Source organism: Eurytemora carolleeae, unplaced genomic scaffold, assembly GCF_000591075.1.
Source record: "Eurytemora carolleeae unplaced genomic scaffold, Eaff_2.0 scaffold127, whole genome shotgun sequence".
NCBI lineage: Eukaryota > Metazoa > Arthropoda > Copepoda > Calanoida > Temoridae > Eurytemora > Eurytemora carolleeae.
Genome location: NW_019396050.1, coordinates 127,550 through 151,847, shown reverse-complemented (window position 1 = coordinate 151,847; position 24,298 = coordinate 127,550). Strand labels below are relative to the sequence as shown.

General features: G+C 29.2%; 1 protein-coding gene across 2 annotated transcripts; it reads right to left on the bottom strand.

Moving 5' to 3' along the window:
• Positions 1-4,884: 4,884 nt before the first annotated feature.
• LOC111704324 (uncharacterized) lies at positions 4,885-23,354 on the bottom strand. Of its 2 annotated transcripts, XM_023476546.1 has the most exons (15): positions 23,160-23,354; positions 21,389-21,428; positions 19,857-19,909; positions 19,534-19,653; positions 18,746-18,855; positions 18,123-18,193; positions 15,723-15,799; positions 15,155-15,222; positions 13,102-13,153; positions 12,145-12,202; positions 10,570-10,644; positions 10,046-10,155; positions 7,159-7,223; positions 6,372-6,430; positions 4,885-5,607 (listed from the first exon to the last, which is right to left on the bottom strand). In XM_023476546.1, the coding sequence occupies exons 2-15, from the start codon at positions 21,417-21,419 to the stop codon at positions 5,522-5,524; spliced, it is 1,035 nt and encodes a 344-aa protein (XP_023332314.1). In that variant the 5' UTR covers positions 21,420-21,428; positions 23,160-23,354; the 3' UTR covers positions 4,885-5,521. The 2 variants fall into 2 exon arrangements, with proteins under 2 accessions (XP_023332314.1, XP_023332323.1); XM_023476555.1 differs by lacking the exon at positions 21,389-21,428 and having other exon boundaries at positions 23,160-23,351.
• Positions 23,355-24,298: the final 944 nt, after the last annotated feature.

Genomic DNA, 24,298 nt, shown 5'->3' with positions numbered 1-24,298 from the left:
AATTTAATGTTTATTAATCCACCGGCACCTGCTATGGAGGTTTATTTAAGGACAAAGTAATATTGTAGACTGACAGATTTAACAACTAAAGTTTATTTAAAGGGACCGTTCACTTATTTGGGTAATTTCAGGGTACACAGGGTAATTTGCGCTCGAATTCTGAACGAAAAATCGGCTTTTTCTCCGGGCACAGTTGTCTTTGAAACGTGAGACTAATACCAATCTACAGCGAATAGGCTGTTTAATTTACCCTGAAATTACTCAAATAAGTGAACGGTCCCTTTAATAGATGGTAAAATCAAAGAATTTTAGGAAGATAAAAGTAAAGATGGATAGATTAATAAGAATTTATTAAACCTTAAGAGTGAATTCATCTGGTCTGCATTTACCCTCACAAAAAGGCGCTGTACCATCCCACCTTCATTATCATTATTATTATTATTATTGTTATTATTATTATTATTTTTATTATTTTTATCATTAATTCAATTATTATCATATAATTATCATTATTATCATTATTATCATTATTACCATTATTATCATTATTATCATTATTATCATTATTATCATTATTAATATTGTTATTATTATTATTATTATTATTATTATTTATCATTATTTTTATTATTATTATTATTATCATCATTATTATTATTATCATCATTATTATTATTATCATCATTATTATTATTATCATCATTATTATTATTATCATCATTATCAGTATTATCATTATTAACATTATTATTATATGTGAACCTGCATCCTATTCTTGAGACCACGTAACTATCTTGAAGTACTTCAGAGGCTAGAAATTTCATTTTCATTTTTATTATTATTATTGTTTTCATTACGATGTATCTTAGAGTTAGGCTTTATGATTTTCTATGTGATTTGAACAAGTAGCATCTTTCCCAAATGTATATTTAAGGTTAGGTTAAGCCGTCGATCTAATTACTCTAAAGAGTATTTTATTATCATCAAGTAAAGATTTTTTTACTCCGTTAAAAATGATTTTTTCTCTCTCTTTTTTTCTTAGACCCTGTAGCATGTCTTAAGTTTTTTATCTATAAAATGTCCATCTATATGGGTCTATACAAGTCTTTTTTATAACTCACCCTGTATCAATTTCTGGAGGATGAGAATGATAATAAAAGAGGAACTATGCATCCCAAAATAATCTATAAAGATATGAACAGTTTCAAAAATCTAAACAGACTCAGGAAAATTTCATGTTCCAAGATCTAATTATAATGTTTACAGCAGGACCGCGGACACGTTTTTTGCCAATTATTTATAATAAAACAATATTTTTAAAATATTTAAAATGCTAGATAAAAAAGATTAAAAAAATGAGTCTACTTATTATACCCTTGCATACCTGTCAAAGAAAACTAGGATTTTTTTCGTTGATGCATGATCACTTTCTTTTGGAAAAATCTGAATGAACTAAAGTTTTTAATATTTTATTGTTATTAATTGTAATATTATCCACAACGAATTAATTTTATTATTTATTTTATATTTCATATTAAAATGAATTGCGTTTCAACTAAATACAAATTAAGTATTTTGCAGGCCATAGTACTTTAGTAGATTTTATATAAAATAAGCCTTCAGGACGCTTTGCGCCCATCTTCTATTTTAATTGTGTGTGAACATTTTCTCTTTGTATACATTGTAAAACAATAACAACAACAAAAAGTTCGCGGATCTTGACATATCTTTACTAGGGCTGGGAAAAGATACGTTAACGAAACGGGTGTTTTCGAAAAAAACGGAAGAATCCATGAACGAACTGCAAAAATCGTTAATTTTTAATGCTTAATGTTGACAAGACGGATCTTAGCCATTTTTGAAAAAAAAATAACGGTTTAAAACAAAAACGGATCAGATATTTTTTTTTAACGTTGAATTTCGTTTTTTTCTACTTAAAATTGCATTAAACTTGTAAATAAAATATATATTTTTTACATGTCTTGATGTCTTCTGTGTCCGTGCCGTTAGTTCTGATAATCGACAATTTCGTAAACCGATAATGAAGTTTTTGTCTGTTATTCTGCAGTAACTTAAAAATTTTCCTTTAACGCAATTAATTAAATTGAGATCGCTAACTAACGGTAACTTTAAAAAGAACGGAAAATGCTGTTAACACGCAGTTTTGTTCTTACCCTCTACAGTCTACAACTAACGGCTACCTGAGATTTTATTTTTAAAACGGTCGGAACTAACCAGTAACGAAACGGCTTTTACAGAAGCTGGAACGTGCCTATCCCTAATTTTTTTACGATTTGTGTATTCTACATTTTCCTACATTTTGTCCTACATTTGTCAGTCCTACTTTTTTTCTGATTAACATTTGTCTGGTTTAAGTTTGGCCTGTCCTATATTTAATCTGCCCTACATTCGTCTTGGTCTACATTTGTATTGTTCTACATTTGTCCTGATCTACATTTGTATTGTCCTACATTTTTCCAGTCCTACAATTTTTCTGTTAGAAATTTTCATGTCCTTTAAATTTCCCTATCTACATTTATCTGCATTACATATTTCTGTTCTACATTTGTCTGTTTTACGCTGTCCCTGTTTACATTTTCCTGTCCTACTTGAGTCATATCTTACATTTTTCCTGTCCTGCATCTGTCCTGCCATGAATGTCTGTCTGTCTGTCTGTCCCACGTTTGATTGAATTTTTTATTAAATCTATCTTTCTCGTTTTTCATAACTTTTATTTTCTAAAAATCTGTTTTTACAATATATATATCAATATGTTTTTTTTCAACCATAGATTGATTGTAAACTACCAAATTGCATTATGAAGAAATCATAGCTCAGGAAAATCCTTTCGTTCCTTCGATTGCTATTCCGTAACCGGATATTTAGTTAGTTTTCCTTATATAAAAGGTGAAAATATTCAATCGAAAACGTTAAATTCTTAAAATGTAAAAATTAATATTTAGTCGGTGATATAAAAAAAATTAAAGATAGAGCGATATTTAAAGTTTAATCAAACTTGTTTATATGTGAATCAAACACCGAGTAATCTATTCTCTGTGAGTGTGTTATCAAAAGATACACCAACGAGATTATAGTATATAGAGTGATGAGGTACGCTATTCCTTAACTAATTTTATAGGCCATAAACTATACCGAGAGCGTACTGCATTTGTGTTTATTATAAGTTGATTCTGACCTAACCTATAGTATATCAATATTAGTGAACAGTTGTAAGTGAACAGTTGTAAGTGAACGTCATTCTAAAGTTTTCAGCTCAGTACAGCTAACTAAGCACACAGGTAGAAAACTATCATCCCCCCCTGCCTTGAACCAATAAAAAGCATAAAACAATAGATAAGAAGTTAGGAAGATTATGGTATTAGGAAAATAAGATATTATATGTAAAGATTATGATGTTAGGAAGATTTAAGACGAGTGATGAAGATTTAAACAATAAATAATGTTAGGAAGTGCTAAAACAGGTTTAAGATTGAACAACTATTGCTCAGGGGATTTGAACTTTTAAGAATTTATTTTTACTTTTTAAACCCGATGGTTTGAGTACACCTAATACCCACATGATCAACTGCAAGTCAATGCATTGGAAAGGTCCAAGTGCTTGAGGGGTAGAATATAAAATACCCCCAACCTTCTATAAACAGTGGTATTTTTTTAGGTTCGATGTTGAAATATTGTATTTCAGTTTGAGAGTCTGTTTAATCATACAGGGATACGTTGGCAACCTAATCAGTCCTTTTGGATATTAATTAGGAGCATACATGATTTAACATAAAGGGAGGGAGCGGCAATTTATAGTAGTTGATCTGAGAATGTAGTAGTGTGGAGAAGTTTTTTAGGATTCATTTGAGACATATTAAAAGTGTTAATGATGTATAATTACTAAGTTTGAGCGCAAAATCGACGTTTAAAATCATCCATTTGGGTTGTTACGTTTAAGAATCGATTTTTTTGAATTTTTAAATTACAACGACGAAAAATGTATAAAAAATTCTTCAACAGTACACTAATTAGATGTTTGGGAATATATTTCTCAATAGAAATTTGTCAAAAAATCAATGTTAGAACCAATTATTTCTTTTTCATCATTAAATTGAATTTCTTATTTCTTACGAATTTGTTCGCAGATTTCTACAAATTCTTTAAATGTCGTCTTTTCAATAAAAATTCCAGAAAATCTACAAAAAATGTTTGTGAACACTGAGAGATTAGAGAAACCAATAACTAAATAAGATTACTTATTTTTGATGATAAGAGTTATTTTCTTAACCTGTTCCTAGACAACTTATCAGTTTACTGTAGAACTTTCGTTACATTTTTTGTCTTCGTTATTCAATTTTTTTTTTTAAAGCGATTCTTAAAATGTAACTACCAAAATTAATGATTTTGAAAGTCGACTTTGCACTCAAACTCAGTAATTATACATCATTAAAACGTTTTATATGTTTCAAATGAATCCTAAAAAATTTCTCCACAATACTACATTCTCAGTCCAACCACCAATCATTGCAGGTCACTCCCTTTAAAGTAAACCGTAGACATGACCCTTCAGTTAAAAAGTGGAATATCAAATTCACAACTGTACTGTTTCAGCAAGAAAAATAAAGATATTTATTCATTCTTGAAAAATCTTAAAGGTTTAAAAGTTGAATCGGACATTCCACACTGTAAAAATTAGAGTATTTGTGGTAAACACGTTTACGATATTTTGTCTTTACGTTCAAATGCTAATAATCATTTCCTTGTGTGTGCCCTGTAAAGTTTAGGTTTTACATTCTAGAAGTTGCTCCTGTGAGTTTACAGGGGAGATGATAAGCTCCCATAGGTTTCATTAGCAACTGTGTTTAATTTGATAATTTTTTTATTATTAATTGAGCAGATATATCACTATTTATTACATCATTTATATTGTTTTTTCATGCATAAAGAAGATCACTGAATCACATTTGTTATTAAGAATCGAGTAATTTTTCAAAACCTCAAAATATTAAAAGTATATAGTGTGTACCAAAAAAACTATTGTGGTTTAATTCATGGCTTTGTTTAACGTGTCTGAGGTTTAAACTTTTATATTAATTAATCAACATCGCTTTGATTTGATATCGCACGATGTAAACTTTTGATGTGCAGCGCTTACATGCTTTATTCGTGAAGAACAGCTGACACGCACTTAAGAAATTTGACCAATAGCAGTTTTTTTTGTGGCTTCTGATTAATCGAATCCTCATAGATTCAAAAGGTACATACACAATCCGGTGCAGATGATCAATACAAAAGTTCCTCGACCTCTGATCGATTAAATGGAACCCTTTTTTCAAAACGTTTTTTTTTCAAAATTCTGAATTATTTTATATAAAATATATAACTGTAAGCTTGTAAGCTTCCCAAGTCACGGTTTTAATTTTTAAAGTTATTAATTCAAAACGTTTTAAATTTTCTTAATAGTATGAAGATTCTAGAGTTTTTTTATATTCCTATAACGCCCCTGAGTAAATATTCTAAACTATTGATGGAATTGGAACGCCCCTGTAGTGTTCTGAGAATAGAAGAGATAAATAACACAGAGAAGGGTTGCAAGTATAAGGAAACCTAAAAAATGTAAAATTAGAAAGAAAAATTATTAATTATTCTCCGTTTTAAAGGGACTGTTGATTTAATTCCACGTGACCCTTCATTCACAACCATTTCCTTCATTCTGTAGAGAAACTATAATTAAAAATAATCAAATTTCCTTCAAAAAAACAATGATAACTTATTCATCTTTCTAAATGAAGGGTCACTTGAAATTCCTTTAAATTGGCACTTTCGCAGAATCCCAGATATATGAATACAAAGCAGGAGTTTTATATAATGTCGTATTCTCAAGCTATGTAATATCAAATGCTGCGGAAAAAAACGAGTTTACTACAGTGAAAACTATAAAACTCTGGAATAAAGGATGACTTTTAAAATCAAATTATGACTTTATAAAGTCCAATGAACACAGCAGTTGTGGAATTATAAATAGACCCATTTCCCTTAAAAAGTGATTTAACTAGTAAAGACATTTTCTTTGTATCAACATCAAATGCACTTCAGTATTTTTTTTATGTCGTCTTCCAATTCTACAGTTTTCTGGTTGACTGTTCTGAATAGTTCAGGACTTTTAATTTACAGCTTAGGTTAAAAATAAAAAACAGTTTGTTAAAACTATCAAAAAACTGATATTTGTTTTTTCATAAATCGAATTCAACCCTGCGAAAATTTCAGCAGCTATCCGCTGCCGTGCATTATAAAATGAATTTCAAGACGACATTTCATGCGCTCTTGCTTTGAATTCTTATATGTGAGATTGACTGTATATTTTTACTTACTTGTAAATATTTGATCTGCTTTAGAAATTTCCTTCGTCACAGCCTCATAGTTCACAGTTCTAAACATGATAGCTCAGGTTATTGGTCATGATGGTCGTTATTGGCTAGTTTTTTCTTTATATTTTCTTTTGCTTAGGATAAAATTATTGAAAAGTTTCATCAAAGCAATCTTTACCAGAAAGTTTTATTGCTAAATGTTTTTTGTTATGTTTTTACACACAAACAAAAAATGTTGGATTGCATATTATTAAGCAGTCTAAGTAAGGACAAATAAAAATAAATAAAACCATTTCGTAATATTGAGAAATATCTTAATTCAATACGTTATGTATGTGACACTGACCAGTGACCATCCTACACTTTGCCCTGACTACACCTTACACGTTTAATAGATAAGGGTTTACAGCCAAAGAACATAAGAAACAAGTAAAAAAAATGCAATACCAATAGTACGCATGAATTTATTTTCACAGATTTTGCTATATTTTCGAATTTATGAGTAAATTAAAAACCCTAAACGATTATCAGGACAAAGGAATTGAGTCTTTTTCACAAACTCTGATTTCCAATTCCAATATCTTTGCCGTCGATCTTTCAAACTTTCAAAGTACGAAATCTGTTGGATCTTAACAATCTAAGGTTAAAATATCAAAGATTAAAAAAATTTTGTTTGTTTGTGTCAAAAAATCAATTCACGTATTAAATCTCATACGTTTATTCAAAATAATCGTATAGACTCAAATCTGCAGTACACAGTTTGTTTACTTCAGGGAACAGGTTTACTTACTCCGATGTATCATTGCTTGCGTCACTGCAGTACACTTCATTATCTATCCTTCGGTGGTCATCATCCTAATACAAACATTATAAATATAAGATAAAACTAATTAAAACGAACCATAAATAAAGCGGAAGTGGAAGCGGAAGTGAAAGCGGAAGTGGACTCGGAAGTGGAAGCGGGATCGAGGGTTAACACCAAAAAAAAACGATATAAAGTAAAGTGAACCAAAAAACCGTGATTTTATCGCTTTCTTTTTTTTTGTTTTAAGAAAGGATCCATGGGTAAGGCTACAAATACAATGTGTAAAAGAACATTTTTTGGGGACACCCTGTACATTTTTCAGAAATGTACCAATTGCAACAATTACAGATTACAAAATCAGATTCGTACAAAAACAAGCGATTCAGGAGAAAATATTTTAAAACCTCCAAAAATAGAGGTTGTGGGAATATTTCCCCCCAATTCTAAGAAAATATAAAAATAGAAATCACAGGAAAAGTAAAATGTTAAAATTTTAGGGTATTAAGTTCGGTAAAAAAGGGTCTTGATATCAAAATCACCTCGGGCTATATTCAATATGCAGATGCATAGAAGAAAAGTCCTTTTTTTAAGAGACGTCTCAGATTTGACCTTATATTTACAAAACTTTTTTTCTTGATTTTTTGTTTTTTTTTCCTTCGGATTTATTTTCTTCATGACTTTAAATCCTGAGATCTTATTTCCTGAGATTTTATTTGCAGCCCCCATATTATTATATTTGCAGCCCCATATTATTATATTTGCAGCCCCCATATTATTATATTTGCAGCCCCCATATTATTATATTTGCAGATTTGCAGTGCATTTTGTCCAAGGACTTCAGAAAATTGGGAATTTTTACCAAAGTTTTTATTTCCAGGTTTTTTTTCAAGAAATTTTCTTACATAGATTCATAAAGTGCACATGTCTTAGGTTACAAAAATATACAGTGATAACCATAAAACAATGGAATAGGAAGACGGCATTATCTAGTATTACGTTAATAAATTTGATGTTGTTTCAAAGTAAATAGTTTGATTAAACACTTATCAAATCACTAATTTGGTGAAATAGGTCTGTTTACACTGCACAATTGAGTTGTCTCATGCTAATTAGACTTTTAAAGTTCTAATTTGATTCTAAAAGTCGTCTTCCTATTTCAGAGTTTTCTGGTTATCACTGTATGATAGAGGTAGTGACACTTAAATATCTTGAAAATTACAACTTTTCATAGCAGTCTGTATCTCTTTGTATTAAGATTCATAATAAAGATAATTTTTTAAACAAATTATATTTTATATTATTTTTTATTAGTTTCCTTAATGAATTTAATATTATAATATAAAACTCGTAAATAGTGTCAACAGAAAAAATATTTTTTTTAAGTAGTTGTGATTTCGCAGAAATATCAGACTGCTAAAATGGAGTAACATAAACATTTGTTCTCTTTAAAATGGAGTAACATAAAGATTTATTCTCTGTAAAATGGAGTAACATAAAGATTTGTTTTCCCTAAAATGTAGTAATATAAAGATTTGTTCTCTCTAAAATGGAGTAACATAAAGATTTGTTCTCTCTAAAATGGAATAACATAAAGATTTTTTCTCTCTAAAATGGAGTAACATAAAGATTTGTTCTCTCTAAAATGGAGTAACATAAAGATTTGTTCTCTCTAAAGTAGAAAAGAATAGATGAGAACGATTAAATAGTTGAGATGTCGCCTTCACATGTCAAAAATCCTAGAATTTGGATTGAATATTTTCAAAAGTTAAACTCCTCATAAAAACATTATGATATTTGAATCACCAAAATAAACTATTATGATGTTTAAATTTTCATTTAAAAATATATTTGACTGATTATAACGAGTTGATTGGTATAATCAGTAAATGTAAACGGACTCTCCGCTATTAGCAATATGCGTTCTACACTATTTCCTCCCCTGGACAATAGGGATAACTTTAAAATAAGTAGCATCGATCAAATCCAATATCGATTAAGATTCAGCCTTTAATATTTCTCGAACACTCCCTTTAATAATGTTGTATACGTGTATAATTACCAAGGAGTATGTAATATAATGGAGAAGGGATCGTCCCGGCCCGCCCTACCATATGATTTATACATGCTTTGCATCGACAGTACTTAATTTGAAAAAGTTTTGAAAGGTCGTCTTTCAATTTTTAAATGTCTGAAGAAGTATAATTACCCAGCAGCAGGGGGAGAACTGATGTTTAATGTGTTCTGAACAAGTATAATTACCCAGCAGCAGGGGGAGAACTGATGTTTAATGTGTTCTAAATTAAAGAAGTATAATTACCCAGCAGCAGGGGGAGAACTGATGTTTAATGTGTTCTGAAGAAGTATAATTACCCAGCAGCAGGGGGAGAACTTATGTTTAATGTGTTCTGAAGAAGTATAATTACCCAGCAGCAGGGGGAGAACTGATGAGAACTGATGTTTAATATGTTCTGAAGAAGTATAATTACCCAGCAGCAGGGAGAGAACTGATGTTTAATGTGTTCTGAAGAAGTATAATTACCCAGCAGCAGGGGGAGAACTGATGAGAACTGATGTTTAATATGTTCTGAAGAAGTATAATTACCCAGCAGCAGGGGGAGAACTGATGTTTAATGTGTTCTAAATTAAAGAAGTATAATTACCCAGCAGCAGGGAGAGAACTGATGTTTAATATGTTCTGAAGAAGTATAATTACCCAGCAGCAGGGGGAGAACTGATGTTTAATGTGTTCTGAAGAAGTATAATTACCCAGCAGCAGGGGGAGAACTTATGTTTAATGTGTTCTGAAGAAGTATAATTACCCAGCAGCAGGGAGAGAACTGATGTTTAATGTGTTCTGAAGAAGTATAATTACCCAGCAGCAGGGAGAGAACTGATGTTTAAGGTGTTCTGAAGCAGAAAGGGAGGAGGAGAGTGCCAGGTTTGGGACTTCAAAACTTATCCCACAATCATCATCATTATAACCTATATTAATAGTAATAAAGTGAGTATATACCTTGGGACCAATAAAACTCTGGAATATGAAGACGACATTTAAATTTTTCAGTTTTTAATGTCAATACTTACATAAATATTTTTTTTAATATGGTTCTTTGATACTTTCGTTCACAAGGCCACATGTTTTCTAACTTTACAGGAAATCAAAACATAATTTTTTTCACATACATGCTTGCTTATTAGTTATGCTTATGACAATTTTTGAATAACGAAATAATTTTGTTATTTATATTTTATATTATCTTTCATTTACTATATTTATCATATTCTATTTTATTTTTTACATTTTTTGTAATTTTTTTATTGTTATTGTTATTGTTATTGTTATTGTTATTGTTATTGTTATTGTTATTGTTATTGTTATTTTATTTTCAATTATACCTGAATTATCTGAAAATAGTTGTAAAGGGTTTTCTCTAATATTCAACTTTCCATTGTTCTGCCCATTAGTGATGTCTAAACATTTTTATTGAAATATGAATTTATGATAAGTTCTGAACCAAAATTTATCATTTTTATTGAAATATGAATGTATGTGGTAAGTTCTAAACCAAAAATTTATCATTTTTATTGAAATATGAATTTATGTGGTAAGTTCTAAACCAAAACTTATCATTTTTATTGAAATATGAATTTATGATAAGTTCTGAACCAAAATTTATCATTTTTATTGAAATATGAATGTATGTGGTAAGTTCTAAACCAAAACTTATCATTTTTATTGAAATATGAATTTATGATAAGTTCTGAACCAAAATTTATCATTTTTATTGAAATATAAATTTATGATAAGTTCTGAACCAAAATATATCATTTTTTATTGAAATATGAATTTATGATAAGTTCTGAACCAAAATATATCATTTTTATTGAAATATGAATTTATGATAAGTTCTGAACCAAAATTTATCATTTTTATTGAAATATGAATTTATGATAAGTTCTGAACCAAAATATATCATTTTTATTGAAATATGAATTTATGATAAGTTCTGAACCAAAATATATCATTTTTATTGAAATATGAATTTATGATAAGTTCTGAACCAAGATATATCATTTTTATTGAAATATGAATTTATGATAAGTTCTGAACCAAAATATATCATTTTTATTGAAATATGAATTTATGATAAGTTCTGAACCAAAATTTATCATTTTTATTATTGCAATTTAAAAATTTGTGTAATTTACCAGTCCTAATTTCGCCTTTTCAACTTTAGCGGACACTAGTAAAATGTATAGGTTTTAAGATAAATTTATTTGTACAAAAATCTAACGTTTCAGGGTTCTCCTGGGTACCTTATGTAAAATATTTACGAAGAGAACGTAATAATTGGCGTACATCCTAAAAGATAATTGAGTATTTGAGTTTTGCCCCTGTATTACTATGTAAATTCTCATCTAATAATTCCGTATTCCCAATTTTCTAACAATTGCTCTTAAAACACAATTACTAAACTGAACAAATGAACTATAATGTCGGATTCTACAGGTCATTGGCAGACATAAAGTATTATTCTTCAAAGCTCTAAAATTGGTAGGATATCAGGGGAAATAAGCATTGAAAATATTATCTTGAGGATAAAACGATGACAAATCGTGGTTTTCTGGTACGTTTTTCCAATTATTGATTGAAACATTCAAGATTATAGACAATACTTCAAGAGTGCAAAACATACCAGTCTTACTGCAGGATCCGACCCTATGTTTTATTTCTTCAGTTTAGCCCTAAATGGTTTAAATGGTTTTTTATAATCAATTGACAAAAACACAGGATTACGGAATAATTATTTGAGTATTATAAAAGACAGGGGCAAAACCATGATACTCAATTATCTTTTAAGGCTTTACACCAAATAATTCGTTTTCTTCATGAATCTGTTATCTAAGGTACCATTATTTTTTTTATCAATATTTAGAATTAACATTTACAAAACATTGTAAACAACTAACCTATTAATAAATCATTATCATATTTGGTTGGTTTCAAAGCAGATTTCAATGGAACATCCTGATAGAAATATAGATTTAGAATCATAAATGGAACATCCTGATAGAAATACAGATTTCAATGGACCATCCTGATAGAAATATAGATTTAAAATCATAAATGCTATATAGTAGATCAACTGGTTTACAAAAGACCAAGTTTAATTTTCTAAACCGTTCATAACCGGTGTTAAAGGGAGGTTTAGCGAAAAGTGAACGTGGGTATAGGGCGGGCTGAATCTGTGGGCGTCAAAGAGAAGAAAATGGTTGAAAACCAACGAGGGTATAGTGTATAGAGTGATGATGTACGTTAATCAACGAGGTTATAGTGTATAGAGTGATGATGTACGCTAATCCATTACTAATTTTAAAGGCCATAAACTATACCGAGAGCGTACTGCATATTTGTTTATTATAAGTTGATTCTGGCCTAACCTATAGTATATCATTATTAGTAAACAGTTGTAAGTGTACAGTACAGCTAACTGAGCACACAGGTAGAGAACTATCATCCCCCCTGTTGAAAACGCTTGATGCCTAAGACCACAGAGCCCATGTAAATTTACTTAGTTACATTATTCCACTCAACCCGTAAATAATTCAATTACATTATCATTACAATACATAAATTTCGGATTTTACTCGGATCCGATTAACAAGAGTACCCTAGATGGATCCGATTAACAAAAGTACCCTAGATGGATCCGATTAACAAAAGTACCCTAGATGGATCCGATTAACAAAACTAACCTAGATAGATCCGATTAACAAGAGTACCCTAGATGGTTCCGATTAACAAGAGTACCCTAGATGGATCCGATTAACAAGAGTACCCTAAATGGATCCGATTAACAAGAGTACCCTAGATGGATCCGATTAACAAAAGTACCCTAGATGGATCATGTTACTAAGTTTAAAAACCTGTAAATGAGATATTGGATCACTGCTTAGTCTGTAATCCGTTTCTTCATTACTAAAAATAAAACTTTCAAAACTTAATAAATCTAGAATTTTCAATTATTTAATAAATTATGTTATTATTTACCCACTTTCTTTATATTATAGATTAACTAAATTTTAGCACTTCTCAAAATAAATAGTAAATTTTGAATAATTTTACCATTTTATTTCCCAATGTTTATTTCCTTTTTAAAGATTCGTTGCTTTTATAGATTTTTTTTTCTTCCTTTTTTCCTTTTTTATTTTTTATTTTCTTTTATTTTTGATTTGTTGAGCCGGTTCAAGTGAAATCAAACTTGGTTGCATTCAACTCAGTTGCAATCAAACACAATTGCAATGAGTAAGATTTCAATCATACTGATTGCAATCGTGTTTGATTGCAACTTAGTTGAATTGAATTGGTAACATTGCACTCGTACTGATTGCATTCAATTCAGTTGTAATCAAACACAATTGCAATACATGTTCAAGATACATTTTAAACCTTTGTGTGTGCTAAAGGGTAAATGAGACATATTCTTGTTTTTTCTCGCTGAAAGTTGCAACAAAGTTTGATTACAATGCAGTACAGTGCAGTACAGTGCAGTACAGTACAGTGCAGTGCAGTGCAGTGCAGTACAGTGCAGCCAAATTGATTGAAAATGAAAGTGTCCTGTCTTTAGTTTTTAAATGTTTACTTCATTTCTAATAATTTGTTTTCTTTATAAAATTTTACTTTATTTTTGATGACTTAACTTTCTATTCCAATAAGTTTTTTTCCTTTCTATTCCAATAAGTTTTTTTCCTTTCTATTCCAATAAGTTTTTTTCCTTTCTATTCCAATAAGTTTTTTTCCTTTCTATTCCAATAAGTTTTTTTCCTTTCTATTCCAATAAGTTTTTTTCCTTTCTATTCCAATAAGTTTTTTTCCTTTCTATTGATTCAATCATTTCCTTTATAATTATGTCCTTTCTCTTCATCTGTTTACTCTCTAATTGTTTTTTTTCTTTCTAACATTTTATTTTCTTTCTGTTGATTTATTTCCTTTCCAACACTTATTTCTACTTAAGCAATTTATTTCCTTTCTGTTGATTTATTTACTTTCAAACTTTTTATTTCCTTTCTGTTGATTTATTTCCTTTCTAATAACTTATTTCCTTCCTTACTTTGTATTTCCTTTATATTGATTGTTTTCCTTACTATTCATTAATTCAATCTCTGATGAATTATTTCCTTTCATTGATTTTATTTCCTTTCTATTGATTTATTCAATCTCTAATGAACTATTTTCTTTCATTGATTTTTTTCCTTTCTTTTGATTTATTTAATCTCTAATGGCTTATTTCCTTTCTATTGTTTTTTTTTAATCTCTAATGACATATTTATTTTCTATTGATTCATTTAATCTCTACTGGCTTATTTCCTTACTATTGATTTTTTTCTTTTCAACTGATTTGTAATTTCCTTTTAATAATTATTTAATTACTAATGTTTTTCCTTTCTGATAATTAAGAAAGTTTTACTCCCTCTTTAGTAATGTTTTATTTACTTTCTATTTATTTATTTACTTTATTTACTTTCTTATTTAATTTCTCATGGTTTAAATCCTCTATAAAGTTTTATTCCCTGTCTAAAGTTTTATTCCCTTTCTACATTTTATTTCCATTATAAAGTTTATTTCCTTTCTAAAGATTATTTACATTCTAAAGTTTTTTTTCTTTTCTAAAGATTATTTCCATTCTAAAGTTTTATTTCCTTTCTAAAGATTATTTCCATTCTAAAGTCTTATTTTCTTTCTAAAGATTATTTCCTTTCTAAAGTTTTATTTCCTTGCTATAGTTTTATTTCCTTTCTAAAGTTGTATTCACTTTCTAAAGTTTTATTCCCTTTCTAAAGTTTTTTTCCATTATAAAGTTGTATTCACTTTCTAAAGTTTTATTCCCTTTCTAAAGTTTTTTTCCATTATAAAGTTTTATTTCCTGTCTAAAGTTTTACTTCCTTTCTAAAGATTATTTCCTTTCTTAAGTTTTATTTCCTTTCTAGAATTGAAACTCTTTTCTTCTTCTTTGCTTCCCTGCAGGTTTCTCCTAGCACTGTTTGTATCTAAAAGAATTAGCAATGGTTTAGGAAAATCTGGTTTAACATTCCCAATTCAATCGGGATTCAATCGGGATTCAATCGGGATTCAATTGGGAATATCATTGAATCCTTTGGGGTATGTTTTTTTAAATCCATATATATAGTGAGAACCAGAAATGTAAAGATACATATGTCATCTTAGCTATTCCTCATTGATGGGTTTGGATTTTTGAATTTGCAATTAATTGCTGTTTTATTAACATCTTTAAAAATGTTAAGTAAACTTTTAAAAATGGTTCAGTTTTAACTTAAAAAATCCTTTCGCAAAATTTCATATTTAGAGGAATAATAAAGACGACAAAAAACGCACTGAGTCCGAAATCAAAAAATTTGAGCCACGGCTTAAATTTTTAAAATTCGGAAATTCGGAAATTGGCTTATTTTTTATGCCTGGGATAAAGTAGAAAATGAGATCTTAAAGATCCCCGAAAGTGTGTTTACGATTCTTTTTGTTTATTGTTTACCTCTGTTTGTGTAATTGCGTTAGTAAAGTTGGTCCAGGCTTGCGGTACATTAGAGTTAGGGGATACAACGGGACTATCTGGAATATAGTAGAGTTAGGGGATACAGCAGCACTATATGGAATATATTAGAGTTAGGGGATACAGCAGGACTATATGGAATATATTAGAGTTAGGGGATACAACGGGACTATCTGGAATATAGTAGAGTTAGGGGATACAACGGGACCATCTGGAATATATTAGCGTTAGGGGATACAGCAGGACTATATGGAATATATTAGAGTTAGGGGACTATCTGGAATATATTAGAGTTAGGGGATACAGCAGGACTATATGGAATATATTAGAGTTAGGGGATACAGCAGGACTATGTGGAATATATTAGAGTTAGGGAATACAATAAAAATATCTACAATTTGACATGTTTTCTTTTTTCATTTATTTTGGTTTTGAACAGAAATTTCGTTATTTTTTTCTTTAAATCAGAAAGCAAACAACACGGTTTTCAGAGTAAAATTTACTTTAAAAGTTTAAAGATTGAATTGATTATTGATTAGCACTGATTCCTTTTTCCTTACAAGTTAGAAAGATATTGAGTTACAAGACAGAAAGAGAGCATGCGCGTAAATTCTTTGGGCCTCTTCCTCATGATTATTGTGAACGAAAAACCCCTAAATCTTGAAAAGACAACATTTAGTGTTTTGTCTGTATTGTTAATTTGTTATTAATCTAAAATTAAGATAGTTGTTAATTTTATCATTGTTAAAAATTGTGGAGCTTTTTTGTAATTTGTAGAAATGCTGTTAAAAGTGGATAAATTTGTTGCTATTTCCCGTGAATAATCTAGGATTGTTTAATGTCTTTTCCTTGAATTTTCTGTAGTTCGGTGTCTAGAAAGTTCATAAAGAATGTTCCCTGTTTTGTAAACATGCAATGTTTACAAAATTGACTTTACAAAAGGAAATTGCAGTTTTTTTGAAAATCAACTAAAACAAAATTTTTGGTCAAAAAGAAAAATAAGTGAAATTTCAAATTACTAGGCTTCGCGCCCATCTTCTATTTAAATTGTGAACATGTTCTTTTTGTTTACATTTTGAAACAAAGAAGAAAAAAATTTTGCGGATTTTTAAAAAAAATTCGCGGATTTTTAAAAAAAATTCGCGGATTTTCAAGAATTTAAATTTTTTTTACAAAATTAAAAACCATTTAAACACATTTTTTTAAATTTTTATAATTCATAAACCTTCCCTGTGGTCACGTGATGTCCCACAAAAATTTGGGCCCGATCGGTTCAGCCATTTTGACGTTTATTGGATACAAACAAAAAAAACGCCCAGACAAACTGACAAACAGACAGACAAGCCAAATTTATATATAGATAAGATCGCAAGCTAAAAATAAATCTTCTGTCTTCAATGTGATTATCCAATTTGATTTGGCAAAGAAAGAAAAAAGTTTATAATTGCAGGGAATAAAGAAACACACAGTTTACATTCCGAACAGTCGTCTTTGAAGTTTCATCCTTTGTGGGTAACCCTGTAGTTAATATAAAGGGATTAGACTTGAAAGTCGTCTTTGACATTTGAAATAGTTTGCAGCATTCATTTGGCAACCTTATTTTAGCAGCATTTTCCATGATCAATTATCACAAAATAACCCTAGTCCTACCATTTCAAAAATGTATTTTTTTGCTTTATAACTACAGAGACTTTGATGATTTTGTTCAGAGACAATTTTTTTTATTTAATTGAAATCTGTCAACAAATATCCTAATATTGTTGATAATTGGTACCGGAAAGAAATTAAATTTTGCATTCGGAATTTTTTAAAACTTCCTGAAAAATACAATGAGTTGTAGGCTGACTTTGCCAGAGTTTATACCAAACATTTAGAGGAAAATATTCAAATAAGTAGTTAAATAATTCCAAACCTTTAAGTGACTTGGGAATAATAAGTAAGTCAAAGTTTAAGTGTTGGAAATAATCAGTCAAAGTTTAAGCAAATAAGTAGTTAAATAATTCCAAACCTTTAAGTGACTTGGGAATAATAAGTAAGTCAAAGTTTAAGTGTTGGAAATAATCAGTCAAAGTTTAAGTGTTGGGAATAATCAGTCAAAGTTTAAGTGTTGGAAATAATCAGTCAAAGTTTAAGTGTTGGGAATAATCAGTCAAAGTTTAAGTGTTGGGAATAATCAGTCAAAGTTTAAGTGTTGGAAATAATCAGTCAAAGTTTAAGTGTTGGAAATAATCAGTCAAAGTTTAAGTGTTGGAAATAATCAGTCAAAGTTTAAGTGTTGGAAATAATCAGTCAAAGTTTAAGTGTTGGAAATAATCAGTCAAAGTTTAAGTGTTGGAAATAATCAGTCAAAGTTTAAGTGTTGGGAATAATAAAATGAAAAACCTTCATGTGAAGAAATATCACTGGTTTGACAATTATTTCTCAATTTCTCATTCCGACTTTGAAACAGATTCCTGAAACAGAAAGAATTAGAGTTTCTAATCAAAATCTTGAAACGAAAAAGTCATTCTTTCTATTTCTATTATTTTAATACTATGTTTTGAATTATAAAGACATCCTTCAAGTATGTGTTATTGATTTTGTTATAGAGTAAATAGTTTTACCAGTCTATTGAAAATTAACTATGTAAGTGAAATGGGTCTGTGTACACTGCACAATTGGTGTATTTCATTTCCTTGGACAGTAAAAAATGTATTTTTTCCTTCCTTATACGGGTCCCACTCCTCCTATGCCGGAATTTTGAAACAAATTTTTAAACAAAAAAAGTAAAGATCACAGCAAAAACATATTTCCCCAAATAATAACACAAGACGGTGGGACAAATAAATTTATTCAATTTAAATATCATAAAATTAATCATTTTTTAATCAAATCCGCGAAATATAAGGGGAAGCTTTGCCTGTAAAAAATGAAATCGTGAGTAAAAATGCAGGATAAAAATTCGCTGAAAAGGCAATAAAAAAATCTCCTCGATCATCATCAACTGCAAACTCTAACCAACCCACCTCATGGATCTAGTTGTTGAGTGTACCCGGAGCCAACTTCCTCCCTTGTCTCCTAGTAAACTATTCTTCTCTTCTCCAGCTTCCCAGCGGGATAAACCAACACACGAACCCTCAACAAACAAAATTGTCGTCTTCGTTTTCTCTTTTAATATAAAATTTTGCTCAGGATTTTTTTCTTCAATTATATTTTAAAATCACAAAAATGACAGACTTCATTTTGGAAATACTAGTTTGGCGAATTAATGCCACAAATTTTTACAAAGTTTTTAACACAGTCAGTCCATTTAAAAGTACAGAGCTTTTATAATGAAATTCTGAAACTGAAACCAAGTTGTGGAAAACAAGTATTAAAATGAAGAACAATAAACGGTCAAACAATCATAAAACAGTTATCTAATAAATTAAACATTATGAAAATGGAATCTGATACATTGAAAGGAAACAACTTTTTTATTTAAGTTATGATGTTTGCAATTGATTTTTTTCGAATAAAAAGTTTACACGCAAACAAACAGAATCGAAAGTCATCTTTATTGTATTGATATATGCGAAGACGACTGTAGTTACACAATGACAAAACATCGACTTTTACAGGAAAAAATCTGCAACGGAGTAGAAAATTATTGGTTTTTCTGAAATTTGCATTTTTTAGTTTTATTTTCTTTAATTTACTTTAACAAACTTTGAAATCTTAAATTCAATTTTAATTCAAATAAGAATAATTCTTTGAATCTGTAATACTAGAATCCTTTACAAATAATTTTAGTTTTCTAGTCTGTATAGCTTACTTTAGAGTCGGCCATGTTTTCCCCAGGTCCGCACCAGGATTTGCTGGAAACCAAACCAAGTGAAAGGGTCGTCTTTGATCCTGGCAGGTTGGAGTACGCTCCAAATCCGCCATTTTCTTCCTTTGAATAGTTTGTGTTAAAGGGACTGTAGTCGTAATTTTAAGTGACTCTGCATTTATTGAGTTCAAGTCACAATAATAATTAATAATAAAGAAAGGTACAGTCCGTTTATTGAGTTCAAGTCACAATAATAATTAATTTTCCCTACTTAGATAATTTAATCTTGTCTTTTTGAATTTAACAAAATCTTTGAATTTCTTTACCTCAGTTTTCCTCATTTTATGCTGAATGCAAACATCACTGGTGCTCAAAAGTCCTAAAAGAGAAAATTCTCACATACTCTTAATTATGATCCGGGAAAAACTTTTTTGTTGTGAATCTAAGGATCAGGCATTGATCCCCATAAATCAGGCAGAACAATCTTCTATTTGACGGGATGACCATACTTTAAAGGGATAACTTTAATTGGAGGATCAAGCATTGATCCTCCAATTTAAAATTTCCTACACTGGATATCGAGATCAAGCATAAAAGACAACAATATTCACAAAAAAGTTCCGATCTTCGGTTCTTCGGTGAATTTTGATAATCTTTTGGTTTCTTCTATTTAAAATCAAACGTATTTTTGTCTATATTTCAACAATCTTTTAGATTTGTTTATTCTATACTTTTTCATTCAAAATGTATGTGCCAACAAAAAAGTATCCAAAACAAAAGGCTAAAAGATTATGTTTAATGGGTCAAATGGGTCAAAATGGGTTAAATGGGTCAAATCGAAAGTCACAGCTTTCTGGAACATTGACAGAACCGTTAAATCCACGTGACTTAAGTTGCGTTAAACTATGAATTCTGTTCGATTTTGGTGACCAAAATATTGGGTGTGAGGCAAGAACTCAGTTACCTTTAATTTCGTGTACAATTTTCTTTTAANGTTCTAACAACTTTAATATTTTTTCAATTTTGAGTAAAATATTGTTGTTTTCAACAAGAACGGAAACAGTGCAATTTCCAGCCATGATCTTTAGTCAACAAGGTTTTTATTTCAAGGGTTCAAGGTTTAGAAGTAAATATTTCTTTATTTATCCTCTAAAAGGGACTTATATTAAACAGTGGCATTTATAATAATGATAAAGTGTTTAATATTCAAAGAAAGTAAACTATTTATGTAGATATGCCATAATATTTTTAAAAAACTCAAAATTTTGAAACATTTTATCTTGCAACTTAATGGTGTAATCCTTTAATATTTTAAACTTATAGTTTATTTGATCCAACAAAGTTCATAGTTTAAAATATCTAAGGTATACGACATTGGGTTGCAAAGATATAAGGATTAGGAAATCAGAGTTTGTGGCAAAGACTTAATTCATTTATACAGTAAACCCCATAAAACAATGGAATTCTCTTACGCTTCTAATTATCTAAATAATGTAATTTGTCGCTAAATATTTTGTAATCTGGAATTTATAGAAAAGTGTCAATTGAACGTTTTAGAGATGTATCAGAATTTCAACTATTGAAAATTACAAATTATTTTGCGAAATGAAATTGAGAACAATGACGACTTTCATCAAACGTATTTTGGTTCGCCATTACTGTAGTTTCAGTTTCTAAACAAGACTTTACAGTTTGCAGATATTATTCTAAACTGGTTTATGATTTACTGCAAAATAATTGTATTTTTATTGACCATTACAACATCAAAAATTTCATAGTTTTCCAGTGTTATGCAGTATAAAAATGACCCTGCCCCTATTGAAGCCAAAAAAAACAAATCCAAGCCTGTTCAGTATACCTGTGAATGGAGTTAACATTTGGTACTGCATTTATAAAATCTAGAAAATGAAATAAAAAATTTAAATAATAATGCACAAAGGCTTAGATTAGTCTCCTAAAAAATGGAAATTAATCGAAACTGGCTGAAGTGTTATTTTCTAAATATTAAAAACATATCAAATTTCAATTTTGTAAATGAAATAATGATTCATTGTTTTAATGTTGAGAAAAAAGAATAATGTGTGTAACTATGTACAGAATAAAACTGATATGCATGACTTTTTGATTTTCATTAAAATCATATTCACAGCAAACCTTAAAACTTCGATGCTTAGAAACAAAAATGCAAATATCGTTTTCTGTCTGCTAGATAAACAGGAATACTAATTGCCATGTCAGATTCACAACGGTTCCTTTTAAGGATGAATGAGCTGTTGTGCTGCTTAGATAAAGTCTAACAGGGTACCGTTGTTAATCAGATATCTCTTTATAAATTTGGCTTGTCTGTCTGTTTGTCTGTCTGCTTGTATCCAATAAACGTCAAAACGGCTGAACCGATCGGGCCCAAATTTTTTGTGGGACATCTAGGGACCCCAGGGAAGGTTTATGAATGATTGAAATTTTAAATATTTGTCTCCATCAAAATTCGATCTTCATTAAATTTTTTAAAATTTTGAAAATCCACGAAATTTTTTGTGAAAATCCGCGAATTATTTTTGTTTTGTTTTACGATGTACACAAAGAGCACATGTTCACAATTAATTTATGCTAGTCTCTTTAAATGGAATTAAAAGACTAACTAGCTATTATTCAATCCTAGATCTGTTGTATCGTGTCAGTTTGATTGAAAACTGGTTTCTGGTTCAACAGAACATTATCGGATATTTCAGGGCAGTAAGTAATTAGATACTTTAGATCAAAATTAAAGATTAATCGCAATTTGTAAAACAAATTTTACATTTTTTTTATTCAACGATCATCTAGCAAAATTTAAATTTGTCTCTTTTTAAAAGTAGGATTCAATTTTAAGATTTATATTTTATCCCGTGTACTTAACAACTTGGAAATTGATACCAGCGAAAGGTTCTGTATCAAGAAAAGTGGGAATTCTGGTAGGTTATGTCAAACTTAAACTTTACGTTTTAAACTTTACACCTCTTCAAACTTAACTTTACACTAAAACTTTACATCTCTTCAAACTTAAATTTTACACTTTAACTTTACATTTCTTCAGACTTAAACTTTACAGTTAAAACTTTACATCTCTTCAAACTTAAATTTTACACTTAAAACTTTACATCTCTTCAAGCTTAAACTTTACAGTTAAAACTTTACATCTCTTCAAACCTAAACATTACACTTAATACTTTACATCTCTTTAAGCATAAACTTTTTGTTTTAAACTTTACCTCTCTTCAAACTTAACTTTACACTTTACACTTTACCTCTCTTCAAACTAAAACTTTATGTTTTAAACTTTACACCTCTTCAAACTTAACTTTACACTAAAACTTTACATCTCTTCAAACTTAAACTTTACACTAAAACTTTACATCTCTTCAAACTTAAACTTTATACTTTACAACATCTTCAAAACTTTAAACTTTACACTTTACACGATATTTAAACCTTAAACTTTACACTTTAAATCTTTTACAACCCCTTTTCAATCCTAAAATAAAAAACTGTCACTTTTTAAAAAAAAATTATAATTTATTTAACTAACTTATTTAATTTAATAATTTATTTAAGATTCAAATTAATTATTAGAGATTATTTGACCAACCAACCTGATCATTATATTGGATCTTGATCGTGTGAAATCTTAGGAAAAATTGAATTGTATTATAACTTCCTCACCCCCCTCACTTCTTCAAGTTTTATAAACTTTCTAGATCCGGCCTTTCTTAGTGTTCCACCTTTACTGGTGTATAATCTACTTATTTACACTCAAACTATCTTTTTATCTTTCTATCTTTTTATCTGTCTATTATGTCTATTTATTAACGCTCAAACTATCTTTCTATCTTTATAATATTATTTCTATCTTTCTATCTTTCTGTTATTTATTTACGCTCAAACTATCTATCTATCTTTCTATCTGTCTAATAGTCTATTTATTTACGCTCAAACTATATTTCTATCTTTCTAGTATTCTTTCTATCTTTCTATCTGTCTGTTATGCCTATTTATTTACGCTCAAACTATCTTTCTATCTTTATAATATTATTTATATCTTTCTATCTTTCTGTTATGTTTATTTTTTTACACTCAAACTATCTTCCTAGCTTTCTCTCATTCTAGTAAACTTTCGATCTTTTATTTCTATCTTCTTTATAATCTTTCCTTCTTTTTTTTCTTAAAAAATTTCTATATTTCTTTTGGTTTCTGTTTTTTTCCTTATCTCACTCATATTCTTTATGATAATCTATGCTTTTTTGCGCTCAAACTATCTTTCTAATGTTCTTCCTATCTTTCTATCTCTCTATCAGTCTTTTAATTGACTATGAGTTATTTGCCCTCAAACTATCCTTCATGGTTCTAAAATTCTTTCTAAATGTCTCTGTGTCTAGCTTTTTATGTTTCTAATAATCTACTTATTGACATTTAAACTATCTTTCTATAGTTTCAATCATTTTGATAACATTTCTATCTTTCAGTCTTTCTAATAATCTTTTTTTTGCAATCGTTGCATAACTTTCAAATTTAGGGCTGCACAACTTAACTGTGAAATTACTTTAGAAATTATGAGGAATGAAAATCTAAAGAATAACATTGCTACATTGGTAAAAGAGGGAAGGGAGGAGGGGGGTTCAATGGTTATTTATATCTTAAGGATTTTTAAAGGTTTATATTTGAATAGAAAAATGTCTCCAGTAGGTTCTTTCCATTCTTTATATATATCTGTCGTTACTATGGTTTATTTCGT

What these genes read in the sequence shown, in the direction of transcription:
- LOC111704324 (XM_023476546.1), bottom strand. Translation starts at nt 21,419, where the DNA reads ATGCAGTACCAAATGTTAACTCCATTCACAG. An exon ending in AAAACATGGCCGACTCTAAA is followed by an intron (nt 18,856 to 19,533) that starts GTAAGCTATACA and finishes TTGTTTGTTGAG; the next exon opens with GGTTCGTGTGTTGGTTTATC. An exon ending in ATCCAATATCTCATTTACAG is followed by an intron (nt 12,203 to 13,101) that starts GTTTTTAAACTT and finishes TATTTCTATCAG; the next exon opens with GATGTTCCATTGAAATCTGC.